At 40.1% G+C, this 21,803-nt stretch overlaps 1 protein-coding gene across 3 annotated transcripts; it reads right to left on the minus strand.

The window, feature by feature from the left end:
* Nucleotides 1–1,959: 1,959 nt before the first annotated feature.
* On the minus strand, nt 1,960–21,339 carry EIF2S2 (eukaryotic translation initiation factor 2 subunit beta). 3 transcript variants are annotated; one of them, XM_068987082.1, is made up of 9 exons: nt 21,213–21,339; nt 16,397–16,574; nt 14,639–14,742; nt 11,742–11,868; nt 10,941–11,041; nt 10,206–10,354; nt 7,700–7,756; nt 4,139–4,224; nt 1,960–3,484 (listed from the first exon to the last, which is right to left on the minus strand). In XM_068987082.1, the coding sequence occupies exons 1-9, from the start codon at nt 21,225–21,227 to the stop codon at nt 3,309–3,311; spliced, it is 993 nt and encodes a 330-aa protein (XP_068843183.1). In that variant the 5' UTR covers nt 21,228–21,339; the 3' UTR covers nt 1,960–3,308. The 3 variants fall into 3 exon arrangements, with proteins under 3 accessions (XP_068843183.1, XP_068843182.1, XP_068843184.1); XM_068987081.1 differs by having other exon boundaries at nt 11,742–11,877; XM_068987083.1 differs by lacking the exon at nt 7,700–7,756 and having other exon boundaries at nt 11,742–11,877.
* Between the last annotated feature and the right edge of the window lie 464 nt (nt 21,340–21,803).

The raw sequence follows: 21,803 nt of genomic DNA on the forward strand, positions 1-21,803 counted from the left end.
TCAAGGCCATGGTTTTTCCTGTGGTCATGTATGGACGTGAGAGTTGGACTGTGAAGAAGGCTGAGCGCCGAAGAATTGATGCTTTTGAACTGTGGTGTTGGAGAAGACTCTTGAAAGTCCCTTGGACTGCAAGGAGATCCAACCAGTCCGTTCTGAAGATCAACCCTGGGGTTTCTTTGGAAGGAATGATACTAAAGCTGAAGCTCCAGTAATTTGGCCACCTCATGCGAAGAGCTGATTCGTTGGAAAATACTCTGATGCTGGGAGAGATTGAGGGCAGGAGGAGAAAGGGACGACCAAGGATGAGATGGCTGGATGGCATCACGGACTCGATGGCCGTGAGTCTGAGTGAACCCCGGGAGATGGTGATAGACAGGGAGGCCTGGCATGCTGCGATTCATGGGGTCGCAAGGAGTCGGACACGACTCTGCGACTGCACTGAACTGATGCTTCTGGAGACAGGTAGCCACCCTGTCTGAAAGCAGAGCAGTTTTTCACAAGGTCAAAAGCTACCGTCACCATAAAAATAGATAAGTAATACCTATAGTCCTCAGGATTTGCACACTTGGCAGGGCAAAGGCAGAGCATCTCTCTTCGGGAAAGGGGATATGCTCACAAGTACTATCAGCCATTGCGTCTCCTCTCCTCTGACCAGGTTAATTCAGCCTGAGGGGAGTACAGAAGGAAGATCGTGCACAGTGCAAGGCAGGCAGGCAGGCCTGGGTTAAGCACTTTAAATAGAATATTTCATCATCTCTGAGATAGGCATTTTCTCATTTTATAGATGAGAATACAGGATATAATCAATGATAGGAGGCTGCCAGTCCAGACTGTTCAAGGCCTATACTCATATCCACCATTTAGGGTACTGACAATAAACTATGGTATACCATGAATAATTAATGCAGTTTTAAAAAACACTGTACTAACTTGGAAAATGTTCTTGATATGAAAAGATTCTATGGTGATAGGATTATGGGAATTAAAACTTTGAAATTACAAATTCATCTTAATTAGATAAACACTACCACATGCTATAAAGACTGACATCTAAAAACATACCGTTAAGTCTGATTTCTGTTCAAATATGCACTTCGGAGACCAGGTCAGAGCTGGGGCCTCACACTTCAGGCTGTCCAGCCCTGTATTTTTTTCTGAACACTTAGTCTACAACATGTTTGCGGGGAGAGAGAGCTAAAAAAACCTGACTTACTACCCACAAGCTAAGTTCTGCTTGCTCCAGGTATAGGGATACATCAGGGAACTCGTAAACTCTGCTCTCAGCACTTATGGTGACCTGAGGGTAAAACAGTTGTTTACATAAAGTGGGCAGAGACTTGAGAAGAGCCAGAAGATCTTAGGAAAAGTTTAAACTTTTCCATAGATGAGGCTGCGGGCAGGTATGAAGTCAAGAGATATAGTTGCATATTTATATGCTTGAGAAAATGCACATCCAAATACAAAAGAGTTTCACTTCTGTCATGGAACATGTTTATCTGGTCTCAAAAAACTCTCCCCACAACCCCCAGCATAATTAGGAACACCCTTTAAGTTTCTGAAGACACTTTGGAAATGGTCTGATTCCCTTATAACTTGAACATTGCTCTTGATCAGAAACCCTCAATGGCCTTTGCTTTGTTCCTCCATAGAAGATCCCTTCCAGCTGGGCTATGGCTCGTCTGAGATAGTACAGTAGACAGAACAGAGGCTGATGCTATTGGGAATGCTAACCTAGGCAATCTGTTTCGGAGAATGGACTTAAGAACTGGGGTTGAAACTGCCAATAAAACTGCCAATCTGTCACCAACACCAAATTCTAAAATCCCATGTCTCCCGACTAAAGAAATGAACAAAACACACATACATAGGCACAAAAGCACTAATTACACGAGAGGCACTGATCCTTGGTTTATTCACGCAATAACAGCTGACAATTGGGAACTGTGTGGATATAGATACAAAAGAAGGAAGATGAAATAAACAGCAGTTGAGTTCATCAGGGCAGTGTTGGCAGCTCAGCCAGTGTGTAGTCCCCTCAGGACCTACTGGGTTGAGGGAGGGCTCTGCCCCCTCTACCACTTCTTGACCAAGGCACCTTACAACACTTGGCCTATACTTTGGGTCACAGTGATTAAACACAACATGGTCAAGACACTCAAGGCTGAGTGACTGCTCCTGGAATAGTCTGGCAACAAGAAAGAGGAAGGAGCAACATTATGCCCTTACCCTCAGCAAGTGTGTGCAAGGCAGATCACAGCAGGCATTTAAGAGGATCTTTTCTCTTGTGCTCAGGGGGGAAATACCTTTTTGGCCAAAACCACAGAAGGCAGAACCAGAAGGAGGCCCCAGAAGTGGAACACAATCAGAATCACCTCTTGGTTTTTCATGATCACATTCAAAATCTACTTTAATACAGAAAATAGAAAAAAACATTTGTGGTGGGCCATTTTTCAAATCCAGAACTCAAGGAAAAAGAAAAGTGTCCTCTAGCATCATGGTTTGGAATGTCAAGAGTTCTCTCTACTGCATAAGCCACACCACTTTCTCACCAACAGATGCCCGACTACGGTTATTCTCGGTGTGCCAGCAAGTTATAAGACATACTCAACGGCTGTATCTCTAAGATTCTCTTAGTGGCCAACAAAGAGGAAAATTCTAAGGAAGGTACTTAGCACCTTATATTTCCTCATATGGTAACAGATGGAGGACTCAGCTGTGAGGTAGTGGCAACAATCCCCACATAATGAAAAAGAATTCAAGTCTATAGAATTGTTCTCTGGACACCAAAAACAGGCTGTCCTCCCAGATCTCATGTTCCAACCATCATGTGAAGCTGTCTACTTCAGGCATCCCAAGAAACTGAGAAGGAAAATGACTACTCAGCTTAAGGTTCTCAGGAGAAGCATAAAGAGACCTCACCAGAGCTGCCCAGGCACAAACTGTTGTGCTGAATTCATTAAGCATAATTTTTTTAATAGAAAAGAAAACTGAAGGACAAACCAAATTGAAAGAATCACTGTTATAATAACTTTAATTTATCTTGCATTTTACAGAAGTCTATGAACGATTTTAAAAAAGCACCGCCTTACCCCATCATGTTTCTCTGACAGTTGTTAAAGTACGCAATGAGTATGTCAACAGCTTCAGCAACGGCATCTTGCAAGAATTTCAGACCAACCAGCCACACGCCAAAGAACTTGGCAGCTTTTCTATCTTGTTTTTAATACAGTGGTATATCCACTCTGATGGTAAACCTGTCCAGCCAAATCTCCACAACACACTTTGCAAAATCAGTGGTGATTAGCAAATTAGTTAGCTTTGGCACGGAGCTGTGCTCGCTTGCCCGTGACAGCCTGGAAGCCAGTTTTGATGCTGGCAACAGAGCATCGAGAATGACAAGTTTCGCACTGTAAGAAATAGAGTCGGGTGTCCTTTTGCAGGATTGTGTCTGGTGATCGGCACGTGTGACAGGTGACGTATTCCTCTGAGGAGAAACAACACACAGAATTACCTGGTAGCCACAGGTTTTTTTTTACCTGACCCAGAGGTTTTCTGTCTTCTAAAATGCTTCTACTGAACTCTGCAATCCCACACTGGAACCCAAGCTGAAAGCTTATCTTCGCTACACCCAGCTATTCTAGACGTAAGAAAACACAAGCTATCTGATGTGATAGTTCACAAACTTAACCATGGGTTAAAAAAAGGCTCCAAATGTCCAAAGAAGCAGTGACACGTGCCAGATGCCTACTCCTGGCTTTGTCTATAGGAGACCCACTCAAGAGAGAACTAAATAGCTTTCTTAGGTGGGAACAGATCTGCCAATTTTAAGTGATTAGGAAGGTAAGAAAACTAGGTCAGATCAGGTCTGAATGCAGATAGTTTTCTTTGACTTGGCCTTCAGCCTAGAACCAACCAGCAGCCTTGATCAGGTGGGTCTTCTTAGGAAATCCAAATCCCACCCCCGACCCCCAACTGGCTACCAAGAGCCACCTCCCACCCCAGTTCTCCACCACTATCATTTTCCCTCATCTTCTAAGGCCAGCCTGTCTAGCTTCATTAAAAACCAATGGCTGTCACCCAGAATATTTCAGCCCAATGGGAACATTTCAGAGAGATGTGTTAAAAATTACACACTTACTGATATATCTTCTCAAAACATTTTCTATCTGTTTCTGTTGGAATCTTCCTTTAATTACAAGTTGATTATTACCATCTATAGAACCACTATGAAAGAAAACAAAAAATCTCTATTATTGTTTTTTCCTATAAGGAATCAAATACCAATCAAACATTTTAAATATTAATATTTATTTTTGTAATATATAAATATTAAATATTCAAATATTTTAATACTAAAATATATTCAATGACACAGGTAAGTTATAGAGGCAATACTACCTGGTTTCTAAAATTTAAGTATTTGGTGCCTAATAACTTACCCTTATTTCCTAACATTAAATTCAATTTTTAATTACATCTTCAGCAACAAATGATTTATAATTAAGTCTAAAACCAGACTGGTTGAAAATCGGGAAAGGAGTATTGTCAAGGCTATATATTGTCACTCTGCTTATTTAATTTACATGCAGAGTCCATCATATGAAATGCTGGGCTGGATGAATCACAAGCTGGAATCAAGACTGCTGGGAGAAATATCAATAGCCTGATATGCAGATGACACCACCCATATGGCAGAAAGTGAAGAGGAACTAAACAGCCTCTTGATGAGGGTGAAAAGGGAGAGTGAAAAAGCTGGCTTGGAACTCAACATGAAAAAAACTAAGATGATATGGCCTCTGGCCCCATCACTTCATGCAGACTGATGGGGAAAAAGTGGAAACAGTGACAGATTTTATCTTTTTGGGCTCCAAAATTACTGCAGAGTGACTGCAGCCATGAAATTAAAAGATGCTTGCTCCTTGGAAGGAAAGCTATGACCAACCCTAGATAGTGTATTAAAAAGCAAAGACATCACTTTGCCGACAAAGGTCTGTCTAGTTAAAAGCTATGATTTTTCCAGTAGTCTTGTACGGATGTGACAGTTATACCATAAAGAAGGCTAAGTGCTGAAGAATTGATGCTTTCAAATTGTGGTGCTGGAGAAGACTCTTGAGAGTCCCTTGGACTGCAAGGAGATCAAACCAGTCAATCATAAAGGAAATCAACTCCAAATATTCATTAGAAGGACTAATGCTAAAGCTCCAATCCTTTGGCTACCTGACGTGCAGAGCTGACGCAATGGAAAAGACCCTGATGCTGGGAAAGAGTGAGGGGAGGAGGAGAAGGGAGTGACAGAGGATAAGATTGGTTGGATAATATCACTGACTCAATGGACACTGAGTTCTGGCAGACAGTGATGGACAGGGAAGCCCGGCATGCTGCAGTCCATGGGGTCACAAAGAGCTGGACTCATCCATTGAAGGAAAAAAAAAACAAACCTGATTCCTTAACTGTGTGATGACCCATTCATGCCAACAAAGGACAATCACACTTTTATTGACTGCAAACCACATGCAAAGCAGTGAGGTGCACTATAAATATAATCTATGAAAAGAGCTACAGATATCTTTAAAAATTCTAAGACCAAATCTTTTGATCAGTTGCATATAGTTAATGAAGATGTTCTAAAATTGTGGTGATGGTTAACTATGTGAACAAATTAGAAACTACTGGATTATACATTTTTAAATGTGTGAACTGTATCTATAAAGCAATTTCAACCCCTCCCCCAAAAGTACAGTTGAAATCACAGGGCTCATATTGTCAATGATGCGTAAAGAGAAACTTTTTTTAAAGTAGTTGCTGACAAGTAATACTTTAGAGAAAGCAAGGCTCTGGGCTAGACATCATTTTTTTAAAAAGTTGATGCAAAAATAAATAAATAATTTATATGGAAATGCACAGGACTGAGAATAGCCAAAATAATGATGAAAAAGGAGGAGAAAGTTGGAGGACTCATGTTTTCTGAGATCGAAATATATTGCAAAGTCACAGTGCTCATGTACATCAATGAAAAAAATTGAGAGTCCAAAAATAAACCCTTATTTTATTGTCAATTGATTCCTGAAGTAGTGTCAAGATAATTCACTGGAGCAGAGAATAGTTTTCTCAACAAATGGTGCAAGATCAACTAGGTTATCTATTTATACACAAAAGAAACAACTCTGACACTTTTAACATACAAAAAAATAGCTGCAAAATAAATTGTCGACCTAAACATAAAAGCTAAAATTGTAGTCATCTTAGAAGAAAACACAGACGTAAATCTTCATGACCATCTGTTAGTCAATATTTTCTTAAATATGACACTTAAAAGCACAAGTGACCAAATAAACACACTGATAAACTGGGTTTCATCAAAATTAAGAATTTGATTTTGTATGGCTGCAATTTGGAATTTCAGTCATACAAAAATGTGAAAAGAAAAAAAGAAATTACAAATCAGGAAGTAAACAAAAATCCAGCCAAGCAGTATTAAATCTACTCCTTTTCTAAGAACCTCTCCTATGATTCTCCTCTAACTGTAAGAGTTTATTATCATCCTCCATGAACAACAACCCTTAATTTCCAGGCAACGGTGATTCCAGTGCTTGACACAGAAATCTTTTTCATTCACTGTCAAATTCAGTTTTCTTGATAGCCCTATAATATTTAGCTCACTGACTATAAATTCACTGGTTACAACTTGTTATAATTTACCTCACCTTCACAAAAACTATAATTATTTTGAGAAGTAGGAAAAATACTGCTACCTTTTGCTCCATCAGTTTATGTAAGTTTGTAACAAATTTACATTTAAAATACAATTCTCCCACAACACAGCCCACATATCTACCAGTGGTCAAGAAAATTACTCCTTAACCCCACAACAAATACAGCCAGTTCCCACAAAATGAGTTTCTAGATAGGGAGAGACGAGAACACCTTAATTACCTCTGTACTACCAACAAGGCACAAGATTAAATCTTTAAGAGTTAAAAGCTCCCAAGAAATGTAGACCTGAGTTTACATCTTGACTGCAATTAACTAGCTATGTGACCTAGTGGCTCAGATGGTAAAGAATCTGCCTGCAATGCAGGAGACCCAGGTTTGATCCCTGAGTCAGGGAGATTCCCTGGAGAAGGAAATGGCAATCCACTCCAGTATTCTTGCCTGGAGTATCCCATGGACAGAGGAGCCTGACAGGCTTCGTGGGTTGCAAAGAGTTGGACACAACTGAATGACTAACACTTTTTCTTTTTTCTTTCTCTATGTGACCACCTATACAACCTCACTTCACCAAACCTGTTTCCAAATGTATTAAGATGGAGTAACACTACTTTCTAACAGTCCACAGAACTATTGTAAAGATTGAGATGGTATCCAAAAGAGTCTGGCACACAATGGAAACTCAACATGTTAGTCATATTCATTACAATATTACTTATTTTTAAAGGGACATTCAGCTTACTTTGGTATACCTAACAGGCCTGTTCACATATGAGCCACTGTGGACCATTTTCCTATTCCCAAGTAGCCAACCTCTCCCATAGAAATGAACAAGTTTCCCTCCTTCATTGCCCTAAAAGTTCTTCTGACAATCACGTGGATGTTTTTTTTCCTAAGTGTATTACATATCTTTTCAAGTTAAAAGAAATTCTTATAAAGTGTCCATTAATACTGTAAGTAACTGTATACAAACCTGAATATAGTTTCTTACCTTGTACCCAATTCAGCCAATAAAAATGCAAGGAGATGTTTAGGCTGACGATGTAATCTAAAAAGAAAGTGGAATAATATAAACTGTATCTTTCATGGAAATCTAACAAAACTTCTAAAAACCTCACTCTCTTCACTGTTTTGTAATTACTCAGCTGTTTGGTGAATTTTAGCACAGTTCATCAAACTCTGAAATGAAGATACATATGATACCATTTGTTTACATTTTAAAGCCCATAAAACAATATTACATTTTATTTACAAGTATATACACACTGGTAAATTATAGACATGGACAGGAAAGGTAAATACCAACTTTAAAGGATAAGATCTTTTTCTAGGAAGGAAAGTAAAAGAGATCAGAAAGATATATAAAGATGGCCTTAAACTGTAACTGTAAAGTCCCCTTTTTAAAGAAGTAAAAGGATCTGAAGTTAAAGTATCAAGACATCAAAACACACCAAATTAAGGCAATGAATACTTGGGTGTTTGTTATGCAAATTCCTATGTTTGGCATTTATTTTTAAAAAGGGAAGTATTTCATGGCAGCCCAACAACAGAAATTTAAAACAGCTAAAATATTCACCAACTGGGAAGTGGTTAAATTATGGTACATCCATTCTATCCTGCTTTTAAAATACAGGCCTCTAAATAAGAACAAAAAAGTATAAAATGAAAAAGCACATAAAACGAAAAAAGCAAATACAGAGTAATGCCACTCAGTACACTTTTTAATTCTATTCACTTGGCACTGTTTGAGTTTGTTTCAATAACTAGATACTATTATAATTTTAAAAAGCTTTTTTCCCCAAATGTAATGAGTAAGGGTTGGTGAAATATAATAAAACTGGTAGGTACTTAAATTGCTAGTGGGAGTACAAACTGGTATAAACTTGCTGGAAAGCAACTTGCCGAATATTTGCTATAAACAATGTCCATTCCTTTTGACTAGGCAATTCCCTTTTGGGAATTTTTGCCCTAAGGCTCTATTCTGAGTTCTGGCCAAGATACACGTATCAGGATTGTTCTGTGAAGCTCTGCCTGATATTGAAAAATTGGGAGCAACCATGTTCAACCAAGGAACTGTCAGAATATGTTGTTTAACTCTTAAAAACATTTGTAGAGATTATTTAATGATATGGGTAAAAAGTTCACTATATATGGAGAAAAATATGTTAAAAAACAGTATAATAACCAATTTATTAAAAAATATTTAGATGCTTAAAAGTAGCTAAAGAGGGGGCTTCCCTGGTGATCCAGTGGGTAAGATTCTGCACTCACAATGCAGGGGGCCCACATCCAGTCCCTAGGCAGGATCCTAGATTCCACATGCCACACCTAGGAGTTCACACACGGCAACTAAAGATCCCAAGTGCTGCAACTAAGAGCCGGAGCAGCCAAATAAACATCAAAACAAAAAAAGTAGCTAAACATGGAAATACTAAACTATGATTGCCTATCTCTTAAGGATGGACTTAAAACAGATGAGTTCTCATTTTCTTTAGCAGGTCTGTATTTTCTCATTTTCTATCTAATTTCTATAGATAGAAATACTATTATCACCACCAGCAAAAAAAAATAGTCTAAAACTTTTTAAGTCATGCCTATAAGCAATGAAAACAAGTGGTTACTCTGGTCAGTGAATTTTTAGTGATTACATTTTTTTTATTTTGACTTCCCTGGTGGCTCAGATAGTAAAGCGTCTGCCTACAATGTGGGAGACCTGGGTTCGATCCTTGGGTCGAGAAGATCTCCTGGAAAAGGAAATGGCAACCCACTCCAGTCCTCTTGCCTGGAAAATCCCAAGGACGGAGGAACCTGGTGGGCTACAGTCCCCACGCGGTTGCAAAGAGTCGGACACAACTGAGCAATTCACTTTCTTTTCTTTCTTTCCCTTTTACGGACAACAAGCCTATATTACTTATGAAATTAAAGAACAAACAGGAGATAAGGTGAGTTGCCCTAAGGAACCTACCAAAAAAAGTGTAGCTGAGGAAGTCTGAGAAGAGCCAGGCCCAGAGAGTGACATGGGGGTAAGACAGGCATGGAATGTGATGGTAATTAATGAAGTGGAAATCTCATCAACTGTGTCTTGGCAATAACCAAGGAAGCAGAACATTAAATGTAGCTGCCTTCCCAAAGCTCACTGCTTATACTTGCTTGGCAGGCCCACTCCAGCCTGATGAGCTTTTCCATCTGCCTAGGCTTCCCAGGCTTCTTTCTAAGGACTATACTCAGTCTCCTGACTCTTTACTCCATCTGGTTAGAATCCTCTCATAAGTCAGCATGAGTTCCCTTCCCTTACTTTTAGATGCCTAATAAATCAAGCCTTAAGACCTATGAATCAAAAGAACTGACGGACTTGAACTGTGACCTCCCTCAGCCCAACCCTGACACCCGTGTACTGTCTCCTTCCACCGGCAATAACGTCCACATTAAGGATATTTAATATCTACTCCACTGAGAACCTGGCATTTGGCATGGAGACTCCACATTAACCAACTTACAGTTTACAGATATCTGTAAAGTTGACAAAAGAAGTTTTCTTGGTTCCTACTCGGACGACCTGTGGTGGTTTCATGACAAATTTCCTTTTCTCTCCAGCTACCATATCTGGATTCTTTTCCCTCATGATGTTGAACACTCGATTCAGTAGCTATAGAGATAAAGTGGTATTCATGTACAGTCTTATTAACAGCAGGAGTATACAGTTCCCACTTGAGTAACTTGTGCATTTCCTTTAAGAACAAACTTTACTTCTTATCAAATGTACACATTCATCACATGTTCTGGGAGCTCCCTGAAAATCATTCTCAACCCTGAACAGCAACTGGTCCATTATGAAAGCAGAACAGTTCCATATTCAAAGTTAAAGGAATGAACAAGCTCCTACTAATTCTACTGTTACTGTGGGAAAGTATGTGGTACCTGGAAAAGTAAAATTCAGACTACCTAGAACAAACTCCAGACTAGCTTGGCCCCATATTAACACTTCCTTTCTCTACTGTCCCCCTCGAGGGGGGCTCCAACGATCTTAGAAGTTCATGGATTCTGATGATACTATAATGACTGCCTGCCCCATACGTGGGCATCAGGCAGTGCTGTGCATTGGCTGTGTGACCTCTCTGGGTCTGTTTCATGATCAACCTGTACGTCAATGGCCCTTTCAATTCAGGGGACATTTATCCTGCTTTGAGTTCTAGTGAACAGTTTAGCCCCTTTCACAACAGAATTTTTCTTACCTCTTCATATGTATAGTCTCTTTCTGAGCCTGCCCAAGCAGGGCCTGTCTGGTTACTGAATGAGATACCATCATCTTTTTTGCTGTCTTCATCTTCTAAAGCTACAGATAACAAAGACTGTAAGAATGAGGGGTAGGGCCTGATACAAGAACAAAAAGGGGAAGGGAGACGCAGATCTAGAGAACTGAAAGCTTTAGGACATTTGTCTTCCCTCCCACAACTGCATTCATAACAGTCTCAATCATAAAGGCATCAAGACTCTCAAATAACCCCATATTCTTATAGGGAGATATGACAACTTTCATAAATCATCCCTAATAAAGACCCCTCTAATCAGAAATGTGGTAATACAGACACACTGAACTGTTTCTTGATTTAACAAACCAACTAATGCACTAGGATAATTAAAGGAAAAAATGTCTGTTTTGAAGCACTTAACAAACACATCCATAAAAACCTGTCTGCTGACTGTACTAAATTCTCTTAAGTAGTTATAGTACTTCAAAACTAATAAAGAGCACTTTTAACAAAATAGTAAAAGAAAAAAAAAATTCAGTTACAGTAATTGTCCCGATAGTCTAGATCAGTATGTTATAATGTAATCACACCTGTCAAGTTCTTCCCCCATGAAATCTTTTAAACTTTCATTATCAAGTTAGATTCTGTTTCCTTTTAGCTTCCATTACTTGGTAGTGGAAATAAGGGGCCAATAAAAAATAAATAAGGAACCCATTCATGAAAGAGACTAGGCCAAAGGTCTGCGTGAACCTAGAAATGAGCTGTTAAGCCCATCAATATTACCTTCATCTTTCTCTAGTATTTCATCCTCATCAGGGAACTTGACAACCTTCTTTTTCTTCTTTTTATTGCCAAGCATAATGTCAAGATCTTCCTCTGGTTCAGCTGGTTCCTGAACATCACTTTCAATCTTAAGGTCCTAAGAAAGTGAGATCAGAGTCAACATTTTGCTGCTAGAATTATTATTATTTTTATTTTTAAATGATACGGGCTGACGTGGCCTTGGGGAAAAAAAGTATTACATATTCAAAACTGAAGTTATAGATCAGAAATCTCTTTCACAGGTGAACCAAACTGGTTCAGAGTGTCAGTTAAACTGGAAAAATTTTAAGACACTTAACAAGGATTCTTATATCTCACTGACAATCTTCAGCAGGTATGGGCTTCAGGAGTATTTTAACTAAGTTTCTAAGTATTCTGATGCAGTCAGTAAGAGCGCTTTTTCCTCCTGACACCAAATATGTGATTTTTTCCACAAAACTTTTCCAACTCTGACACTAACTAGATAACATACAAATCAATGTAGTTCTGACACTATCCAGTTAGTGACAAACTCCATGGATTTAAGGGCTCAGTCCCATAAGACTGTTTTCATTTCAGAGGCAAATTTCAAGTACAGAGTCCCCAGGTTTCCCACACATATGTCCTACTTAAAGTTCAGGGGTTCCCAGACACCCCTAATTCAATCATTTGCTAGAAGGGCTCAAAGAACTCAGGAAAACACTTACCTTATTATACTTGATACATATGTACACAATATATAAAGGATACACCTGGAAACAGCCAAATGGAGAACATGCACAGAGCAAAAACAAGGAGGCAGAAGTGTAGTGCTTCCATGCTCTCTCCAGGTATACCACTCTCAACATCCCAATGTGGTCACCAGCACTGAAGCTCTCCAAACCTGTTCCCCAAGGGTTTTTACTGAGCCCACCCATGAGATTTTTATGGAGGCTTCATTCTGTAGGCATCATTGATGAAATCATTAGCTCCTGGTGATCAAACTCAGATCCAGAGATTCCAAGAGTCTTAGGAACTGTATGCCAGGACCAGTGGAAAAGACCAGATATTTTTTTTCTTATATCATTGCCAGCCTGGCACTAGGCTGTAAGGAGGTCTTTGGGCAACACTTCAACAGATGAAATCATGAAAGAGGGAAAAGGCAGAACCCATGGAGAATTAGGGTCACATGATGAATGGACAGAAAGAAGGTAAAGCTTGATCCCAAGATTAGCTGCTACAGTCATGGATATAAACCAGGCACAACCTTGAAATGAGACACAAAAACCCTAAAAGAGCAGAAAGGGCCAGTTTTAGTTCCAGCCTTCTAATCTCACTTACTTACATCAGTGTATCCAACCTGAAGTGTGCTGTCAACATTACTTATCAGTATCTACTTTTGTGCTACTCTGTAAACCTTGTAAAGCAATTTTAGAAATCTAATGAGCAAAAAAGCTCAAATAGCCAGGAATAAATAAAGTGCAGCCTTAAAATGTCAAATCCAGCTGTGTTGTCTCAGTGCCACATCTGACCATCAAAGACCAATCAGCGCATGTGTATCAGCTGGATACATCAGACAAGAAACCAGATATTAACCTAGTCTCTAAGACGACAATCAGTAAATGAGAAACTCAGACAGGCTAAATCTAAGTTAGCACACACCAGTCAGCTTTTAGTCCTATATTAATAATTTTATCCCAGTAAGCTCTGTTTCTAACCTGGAAGCTAAGACCCAGTGAAAGGTAGAGAATAGCACAAAGTAGTTTTCAAGATTTTTCAAAAGCCCTGTGGTGGTCTGAAAATTCAAATCTTAAAAACACTTCAGCCTCAAGTTAATGTCCATGTCTTGCCTGATAAAGGGTACTTGCAACTTCTTGTTATGACTTAAGAGCACAGAAAAAAGTATCCAAGCACTAAAAGTAGAGCTTATAAGTGACTCTTCAGGAAAAAAGTTACTAGAGAAATTTGTTAACCAAGACTTTCTGTGGCACATCTCTAACGTGTCACCTGGTTACCCAGGATATTTATACTTCATTTATTCAGTATAATCTGAACATTTCTCTTTATCAATTTCCCTACAATAGTAGGAAAAGAAGAGCATCTCCAAACAAGGAGAGAACAGGATAAATCCAGGTAAAATCATCTTATTCTAAAGAACTCCAAATTATCCCTGAACCTCTGAAAACGGAAAGTATCTTACTCGTTTTAGTACCCTAACAATTAGCACACAATGGCTGACTCATCTGTCTTCATTAATACGTATCTGCTAAATTTACAAATCATTAAAGAACAGACTTTCAGTTCCTTCCTCTACCCATCCTCCTATTCACCTACTTAGCCATCCATCTTTCTACTCCTTATTCAAAGTAATTCTGAGATACTTATATTAGAAATCAATCCAGTAATAAGACAACTACAGAGCCCCAAGTCCCCACAACATCAGAGGATTCCATAAAACCACCCTGACTGCTCTGGATCTCCTGTAGGAGAACAGGCCATAAAATCAGCCACCAACCACCACAGGCCGGGGTTCATTCTTTGCTGCTCAGAGGTATACACATAAATCTGTGTATCCTCAACGTGCTACCAAAAGTTTAACAGAAGAAATCATAGGGATATTTGCTTTACGGCATTTCTCACAGAAATATCTCTCCTCAGCCAATCTCAGTATGATTAATGACAAGTGGCATTTTGTAATCATCTTAATGGCACACAATACAATGTGTAAAAACTAAATTTACATTCCTTTAAAATATCTAGTCAGACACAATGCCAAGAAAATGACCTTAACAGTAGTGACTAAATCCTTAATTAAAAAAGCAAACAAAGAGGGAGAAACATCAGCCATTAGCAACCTTTCAAGAGGTCAAATTTTACCTTCAATAAGAAAGCAATACTACCTTTATACCTTCTTCAGCTTCATCAATATCAAATATCTTTTTTGATTTTTTCTTCTTTTTCTTCTGATTAAAGAAATTCAAATCATCTAGATCATCAGAAGCATCTAAAAGATAATTGAGATTATCAATTATTAGCAAATAGCAAAGGCAGAGCATTGAGTTAAACCAATGTTTTAGCTAGTAATCAAGTCACCAGAATGAGAGAGACTGGTATTATTTAGCACAGTAATTCCTCTACAACTACAAAGGCTATGGTTCTAAAAATGCAATGGCAGGTCAACTCAAAGCTTTGTAGGAAATTACCTGGCTAAGGGACCATATGCTGTGCTCAGTCACTTAGTCTCGTACAACTCTTTGTGACGCTGTGGACTGCAGCCCGCCAGGCTCCTCTGCCCATGGAATTTTCCAGGCAAGAATACTACAGTAGGGTGTAATTTCCTACTCCAGGGGATCTTCCAGATCCAGGGATCGAATCCGGGACCATGTAGGGATTATTTATGTAGTAGCTGACCATATGATGCCTCATTGTTCCCCAAACAAAGTCAGGGTTCTAACATAATTTTCCAAAGCTCTCCAGCTTTATCTACTTCTGCCTAGTCTCTCATATTCCACCTTAATCCCTAGTTCCAGCTCAAATGAACTACCTCCACTTCTTAGTGCGGTGTGTGTGGTCTCTCACCTTCAAGCCTTCCTATGGACCCTCTCCCATAGCTCTTACCTTCATCTCACAGGATCTTTGTTAGAAGTTACTTCCACCAAAAAGTCTTCTCTAAGCCTATCTTTCCTATCCCCTAACTGGGTTAGGTATCCTGTAGGTGCTTTGATAACAGTACCTTCTGTCACTCCAATAGAGGTGTTTACTTGCTGCTGGTCTATCTCCCAATGAGATACCAAGGGATTATGCCTTTCTCACCTAAATTACTGTGCCTAGTCCAATAAGTTATTCAAGCAATCAACCAACAAAAGGCCTTGTAAAGTATTTTACGTTCATTAAAATGAGAGAATATGAACAAAATGAAATTTTGTCCACCATTAATGAGTAAAAATAGGTTTGGTTCAATAAGCTTTCCATTTGTTCTGCCCTACTGTACACTAGGAATATTTCTAAATGCCTCTATTACAAAGTTTTTCAAGGAGCTATTTATGAATTCATAATTAATTCTTATTAAAAGAATGATTTATTTTCCAACTTTGTTTTAAACGTTTACAAGATGCTTAGCACATGGCAGATGCTCAATGAATGTCAGTTTTCTCTACCCCTAGTACAGTGTCTTCTACTCAACAGACACAAACATGTTTACTAAATCATTTAAATGGTGTTTATGTTAGAGCACAAGAGCGAGTAACTAATGCTGGCTGTAATTTTAATGTCTTCTATATATTTTCAAACTTGTTAAGACATGAAACTATCTTGGTCCTATTTCTTTCTGCCTACATGCAAATACAACCGCCGTTAAAACTGGAAAAGAGACAGAAAAAAAAAACTGGAAGAGACTTCTGGACAGGTTAGATTGGAAAACCAGCCTTGGATTGACAAAGTTTTATCATCTTTGTCCTGTGGATTTGGTGGAATCTTCCCTGAAACAAGTCTAGAAGAAATCTGGCAAGGTCCCATGTGCCCCACGTGTTCATGGCCTCAGCTTCACTGCAACAGCCTCTTAGGCTGCAAGGGTCATTGTGTGCACAAAATTCAAAACACCAATGGACAAGAACGAGGTCTTCCAGAACAGTATTGACTCTCTCAGGTTTACCACTTACCTTTTTTCCTACTGTCTTCTTCATCAGCTTCTACATCTTTGTCCTCAGTTGGCTCTGGCTCCACTTCTTTTGTTTCTGAGGGCTGGGTTTCTTCTGTCTGGGCATCCCCTTCCTCATCTAACATAAAAGGCTTCTTCTTCTTCTTTTTCTTCTTGCTCATAGTAGGATCAAAAATCATCTGTTTAAAAGATAAGAAGAAAAGAAACCAGGACCATGTGATTATTTTTAATGATGCTCACATAACAAGCGTGCTGCAGTCTCAAAAGGCATACTCTTAAAAAACACATGTACTGTTTTTTAATTTATAAATTATCACAAGATAATAGAATTTAGGAAAGGGAGCTTAGTGTTATAAATAACCCAAGTTTCGTCCCTTGCTTTATGAATGAGAAAACCAAAGCCCAGACAAGTCATACATGTTTTAAGTTTGGTAACCTGGGTTGCTACACCAGGAGACTTGACCTGATTTTAAAGAAACTTAAAAGTTTTTTTTATCCTGAAATTCAAACTTTTAAAGAAATCCATCATCAACCCTTCATATAACAAATCTCTGAGTAAAAGAAACTTCTATACAAACTTTTACTCTGCTTTGTTCTTCTAGAACATTAAAAGATAAAATGTTTAAAAGCGTAAGTCCAGAACCTAACTGACTGAATTCAAATCCTAATTCTGGTTTTTACTTTTGTTACCCCAGATAAGTTCTTGCCTTCTTCACGCCTCAACTGTAAAGTGGCGATCAGTAGTAGAACCAAAACCAAACCTAAAAAGGTAAATAGGCTTCCCTGGGGGCTCAGACAGTAAAGAATCCACCTGTAATGTGGGAGACCTGAGTTAAATCCCTGGGTTGGGAAGATCCCCTGGAGGAGGGCATGGCAACACCCTCCAGTAGTTTTGCCTGGAGAATCCCTTGGACAGAGGCCACTTCAGGTCCATGGGGTGGCAAAGAGTCAGACATGACTGAGCGACTAAGCAAAAAGGTAAATATACATAAAACACTTGGCACAGCACCTGGTACAAAAGTACTCAATAAATGTTAGTCAATTGTTATACAATTTATATATAATGTTTAGAGTTGACAAAGCATAGTATGTCTTGATTCCTATCACCAAAATCCATCAACTCAGGGTGATCTAATGATATATCATGAAACTCAAAAAAATTCCCAAATTGATTGTAATTAACTTAAATTCCTTTATGTCCCAAGTACATTAAGGAAACTGAGCTACACTGAAACCAAACTATGGTCTGTAATAAGGGAGAGTGGTATAGTATCACCCTCACCCAATAAAGAAGGATCTGCAAGATGTTTTGGAAATTGATACAGCCTCATTTCAAAGTTATCCCATCCTACCATAAGAATGCTCTAACTGTATATATGATTAATTCTGGAAAGCAGTCAGTCTGAGGAGCATAGTTTGGCACACTTAAGAGTAGTAAACAGAAGAGTCAGGAGGAAGGAGTTCCCCACCGCTGACCTACTGGGTCTTGGGTCACCCTAAATACAGTGTTGTAATCATTCCAAGGAAGAAGCTGTAATTCATCCTCATTCCTGAAATATGCAGATTTGGCAAAAGGACAGATAACACTCCAACCACTATAAATCTGGTGGTCTGGCAGGGCTTACATGCCATTTATTGCATTTTTTTTTTCAGTATCAAGTTTGCCTAGAATATTAATTATCTTTTAACTATTATTCAGCAAAACAGACCAAAGATGAGAGGGATATCCACTGCCCTGTTATCCTCTGAAAAACATTCAAATAGGTCCACAGGGAAACATTATGGTTGTAGCCTTGAAAAGGGTTATAAATATGCAAGAATTATACACTGATGTAATTAACATCTCTCCCAATTACCGTCTCTGGATGCTGAAGACATATACTCATCCCTTCATTTTATTCACACCACTCAGCAAAACTAGAGTTTAAAAATATGGAAACCAGGGATTCCTAAACAGTACCCAAAGTAGACCTCCCTCAAACCACAAGGTCAGTCTTGACTTATATGTGTGTTTTTTTTTTTTTAAGACTTTTATATCTGATTTAACAAAGTATCACTGTCCAGATGTTTTATGAGACTAGTTAGGATCTGAGAAGCAAATAGTTCCTCACAGTGTGCTTACGGAAAAATCAGACTCTTTTCAGCTATCTTTTTAAGTATACAATAAAGTCTTCAAATGTTTTCTCTTTTGTAACTTCCCACACTGGGTTGGGTTGAAGAAGGTGAGGAAAAGGGATACCAGCAAAAATTACCAACAGACTAAAGTGCTTCAGCAAACTGGAAGCCTACTCACATCTATCATACCTTATTCAAAATAACTTTAAGGCCTAGAAGGCAACCACCCCAGGAAGGCAAGAGTGAGTTGCAAAAGAACCCAGAGAGGCAAGGTGAGCAGAACAAATGCTGTATGGTCATCTCTGGGTGACAGATTCTGGGAGATTTTTATTTGTATTTCGTTCTTCTGTGTTTTGTATACTTCATACAATACACATTCCATTTTTCATTCTGTTTCTTTTGTAAAACACCTTACCATGTCGTGTGAAAACCCAGTATTCAGATACTTTGTGAATGGGGCCCAGTAATAAGCAATAATCTTAGCTACTGACAGCACTTTGATGCCTGCAGATCAGGGAACTTTTCCTCACATGGCAGCACTCCTATTTCTAGGATACTGCTTTTCAGAGGTCGGTTTAAAAGAGATTATGCTATGTGAGTTTTGGGCTTACTTGCCAGGTTTGAAAGGAAGTGTGCAGTTTATGGCAACTATACATTAAAAAACTAAAAGAAAAACAGGAAATGTGAAAAAGACATAAATTACTTTTTATTAGATTTTTTAATCCTCTATCCTGGCTACCAGGCAGGACTACTTCTGCTGTAGGACATCCCTAACAGTTTATCATTTCCACCTACTGATTTTTCACTTGATCCTTACATGCCTGTAAAGTAGCCAGAAGTTAAGGATTGGCCTAAGAAAACTTCTCTATGCAACAGGATTAGAGGAACCAGAACCTGCACATACCTTCAGACTGGAAGGCAAAGGTGGGATTCTAGTTTCACTAACTTGCTCTGTGATGTTGGGCAACTTAACTTCCCTGGGCAGTAATTTCCAGTTTACAAAATGGACTGGTAGATCTGAGAAATGCAAAGCTTTTTAATACTTTATTGGCTTTCAAAGTCCTCTGCTGGAATGCTGGTTCTGCCATCTCTGCTTGACAAAATCCTTTTCACCCTTCAGTAATATTCCACTTCTTTCAACATCTAATCCCATCGCTAAAACTGAACCCTCCAGCCCTCCAAACTGCTGTTAATGCTCTATTTCTACCTCCTGTACCAATTAGCAGTAGATCTCTTACAACACTTGTGAGCACTTTACCATATAAAACACAGAATAGCACCCCAGAGAACTCTGTGCTATATAGATGCTTACTTGTTAAAGGTAATGAAAGGCTTAGAAAATGAGTAAGAAAAAAACAAACATGACACAACGCCTCTCAGAACTTTTGAAAGACAATGGTGGGCAGCAACATCTAACCATGACCTCCAAAACAAGTATCACATACTTCCCTTAGACTCAGTTTCCTTCCTGAGAGTCTCCTAGGCACCAAACAGAGATTTGGAATTCTAAATACTACTGGCTCGGTCACTATTTGATCACGGGCATCACACAACTCTCTAGACGCCTCAGTATTCTCATTTCTGAGAATTGAGAGCTTGGAATCACCTCCAGAGTAAAATCCTAAATCCCTTAATTTGTCTTCAAACTCCTCCATGAACTAGCCACTACCTATATTTTAAGGAATTAACTCTAACCAAGTTGGATAATATTCTACTTCCTTGCCCTGAATCCTTTCCACTACTTGAAGAAATTCAAAGCATTTTCAGGACCCACCTCAAATGACAAAGCTCAAAATAGCTTCGAATTTTTCTCTGCTCTCCAAGGCCCTACTGGCCAATCACTCGAATGTTTACAGAAATTAGTCAAAAACTTTAGGGGGTTTTCCAGCGGTAGTTCTCCTCAGAGTGTTAATCAATAGCTATGGCTCGTACTTAAAAGTCAAATGTCATTTTAGGCCGTGTGGATTTAAATAAACTGCGATAAACCTGACCAAAAAGGGACTTGAGGAAATTTGCTGAGGTACAAGCAAGACAGTGGGAAAAGACAGAGGGAGCTTTGCAGCCCGGACTTCCCGCTGACGTTGCTGAGAGCTATGCTAAGGCAGGCTTAGGGACTCCCGCCCTAAAACTTTCTCAGGTTAATCACTTTTTCAGGCTGAAGGATGTTTTCCTCTTGCCTTCTCCCCATCTCCCGTCTTAAAAGAAAAAAAAAAAAAGGAGCTCTAAGTAAGAACAAAAGTGGATGCCGGGCAGGACAAGCCAGCCTGGAAAGTTTGCAACGCGGTCGCTCTACCAGAGCCAAGAGACGCTCCTCTCAGTACCACCAGAGCCCAGCGAAGAAGAGTTGAAGCTGCAGAGTCAAATCGAAAGGAATGCAGGAGTCGCCAGCCCCAATCTCGTTTAGTTGGGGCATGAACCGGGTATTCAAGCCCTCTTCTGGAGGGCAACTCTACGTGCTCTCCATTCCGGAAACGCCGGCCACGGGAGGACGCCGGCATCAGCGCGGCCGCCCTGAGGAGAGCCGGCAACCGCCAAGCCAGGGCTCCGGAGCCCTCGCCGGCTCTACCGCTCCGGGTCGCCTAGGCCCGGCTGCCCCACATGGCGGCGGCCGGCCGCTAGGCCGCAGGCCCAGTTTCCCATACTGGGGTGGGTCTGGCTCACTGCCTTGGTCCCTAGACATAGTGCCAGTCTCAGGCCCTCACCTCGTCCCCGGACATGGCTGCGGCTCGAGTGGGCTCGGCACGGACGGAAAGTCTGACGGGTCAGCCCCAGGCCCCGGCTTCAGCGCTGCTCTTGCCGACACTTCTCCCACCACCGCACTAGGCTCTTGCATCAGCGAAAGGGAACGACACCCCGCCCTCTCCTCCCAAGCGTTATAAATGCGCCTGCGCAGAGATCGCCAATGCGCAGGCGCGCGGAGAAGCCGACCTAGCGCACTCCGACTGGCGCGAGTTACCAGGCGACGCCGTGCGCCGGCAAGCTGGGACTTGTAGTCCGCTCGGAAGAGGCAGGCGCTAGCGCGGAGACTGCCCAGTGACCCCTGCGCGTGCGCGACGCTGAGGAAGCCGGCCCGGAAGGTTCGACTTTGCCGGTGGCTGTTCTTATCTCCGGTTTTGGAGGAGCAGGGAACCCAAGCTGTCCAGCGTTTCTTGTGGAGTGAATTCGGGGCGGTTTCTCCTGAGTTAGGGAGGTGGGTGAGGCATTCAGTAATATGAACTCTTTGGGGCTTTAATTTCTCTGCTACCACCTCCACCGTGTCCCATGGGGTATGCTAGTGTTTGAGTAACTCGAAG

This window comes from Capricornis sumatraensis, chromosome 15 (genome assembly GCF_032405125.1).
Source record: "Capricornis sumatraensis isolate serow.1 chromosome 15, serow.2, whole genome shotgun sequence".
Lineage (NCBI taxonomy): Eukaryota > Metazoa > Chordata > Mammalia > Artiodactyla > Bovidae > Capricornis > Capricornis sumatraensis.

Coding starts and splice junctions, on each gene's coding strand:
- EIF2S2 (XM_068987081.1), bottom strand. Junction 11,042..11,741: donor AATACTAGAGAAAGATGAAG/GTAATATTGATG, acceptor TGTTATCTGTAG/CTTTAGAAGATGAAGACAGC. Junction 7,757..10,205: donor TTTACAGATATCTGTAAACT/GTAAGTTGGTTA, acceptor CTTTCTTTTTAG/ATTACATCGTCAGCCTAAAC.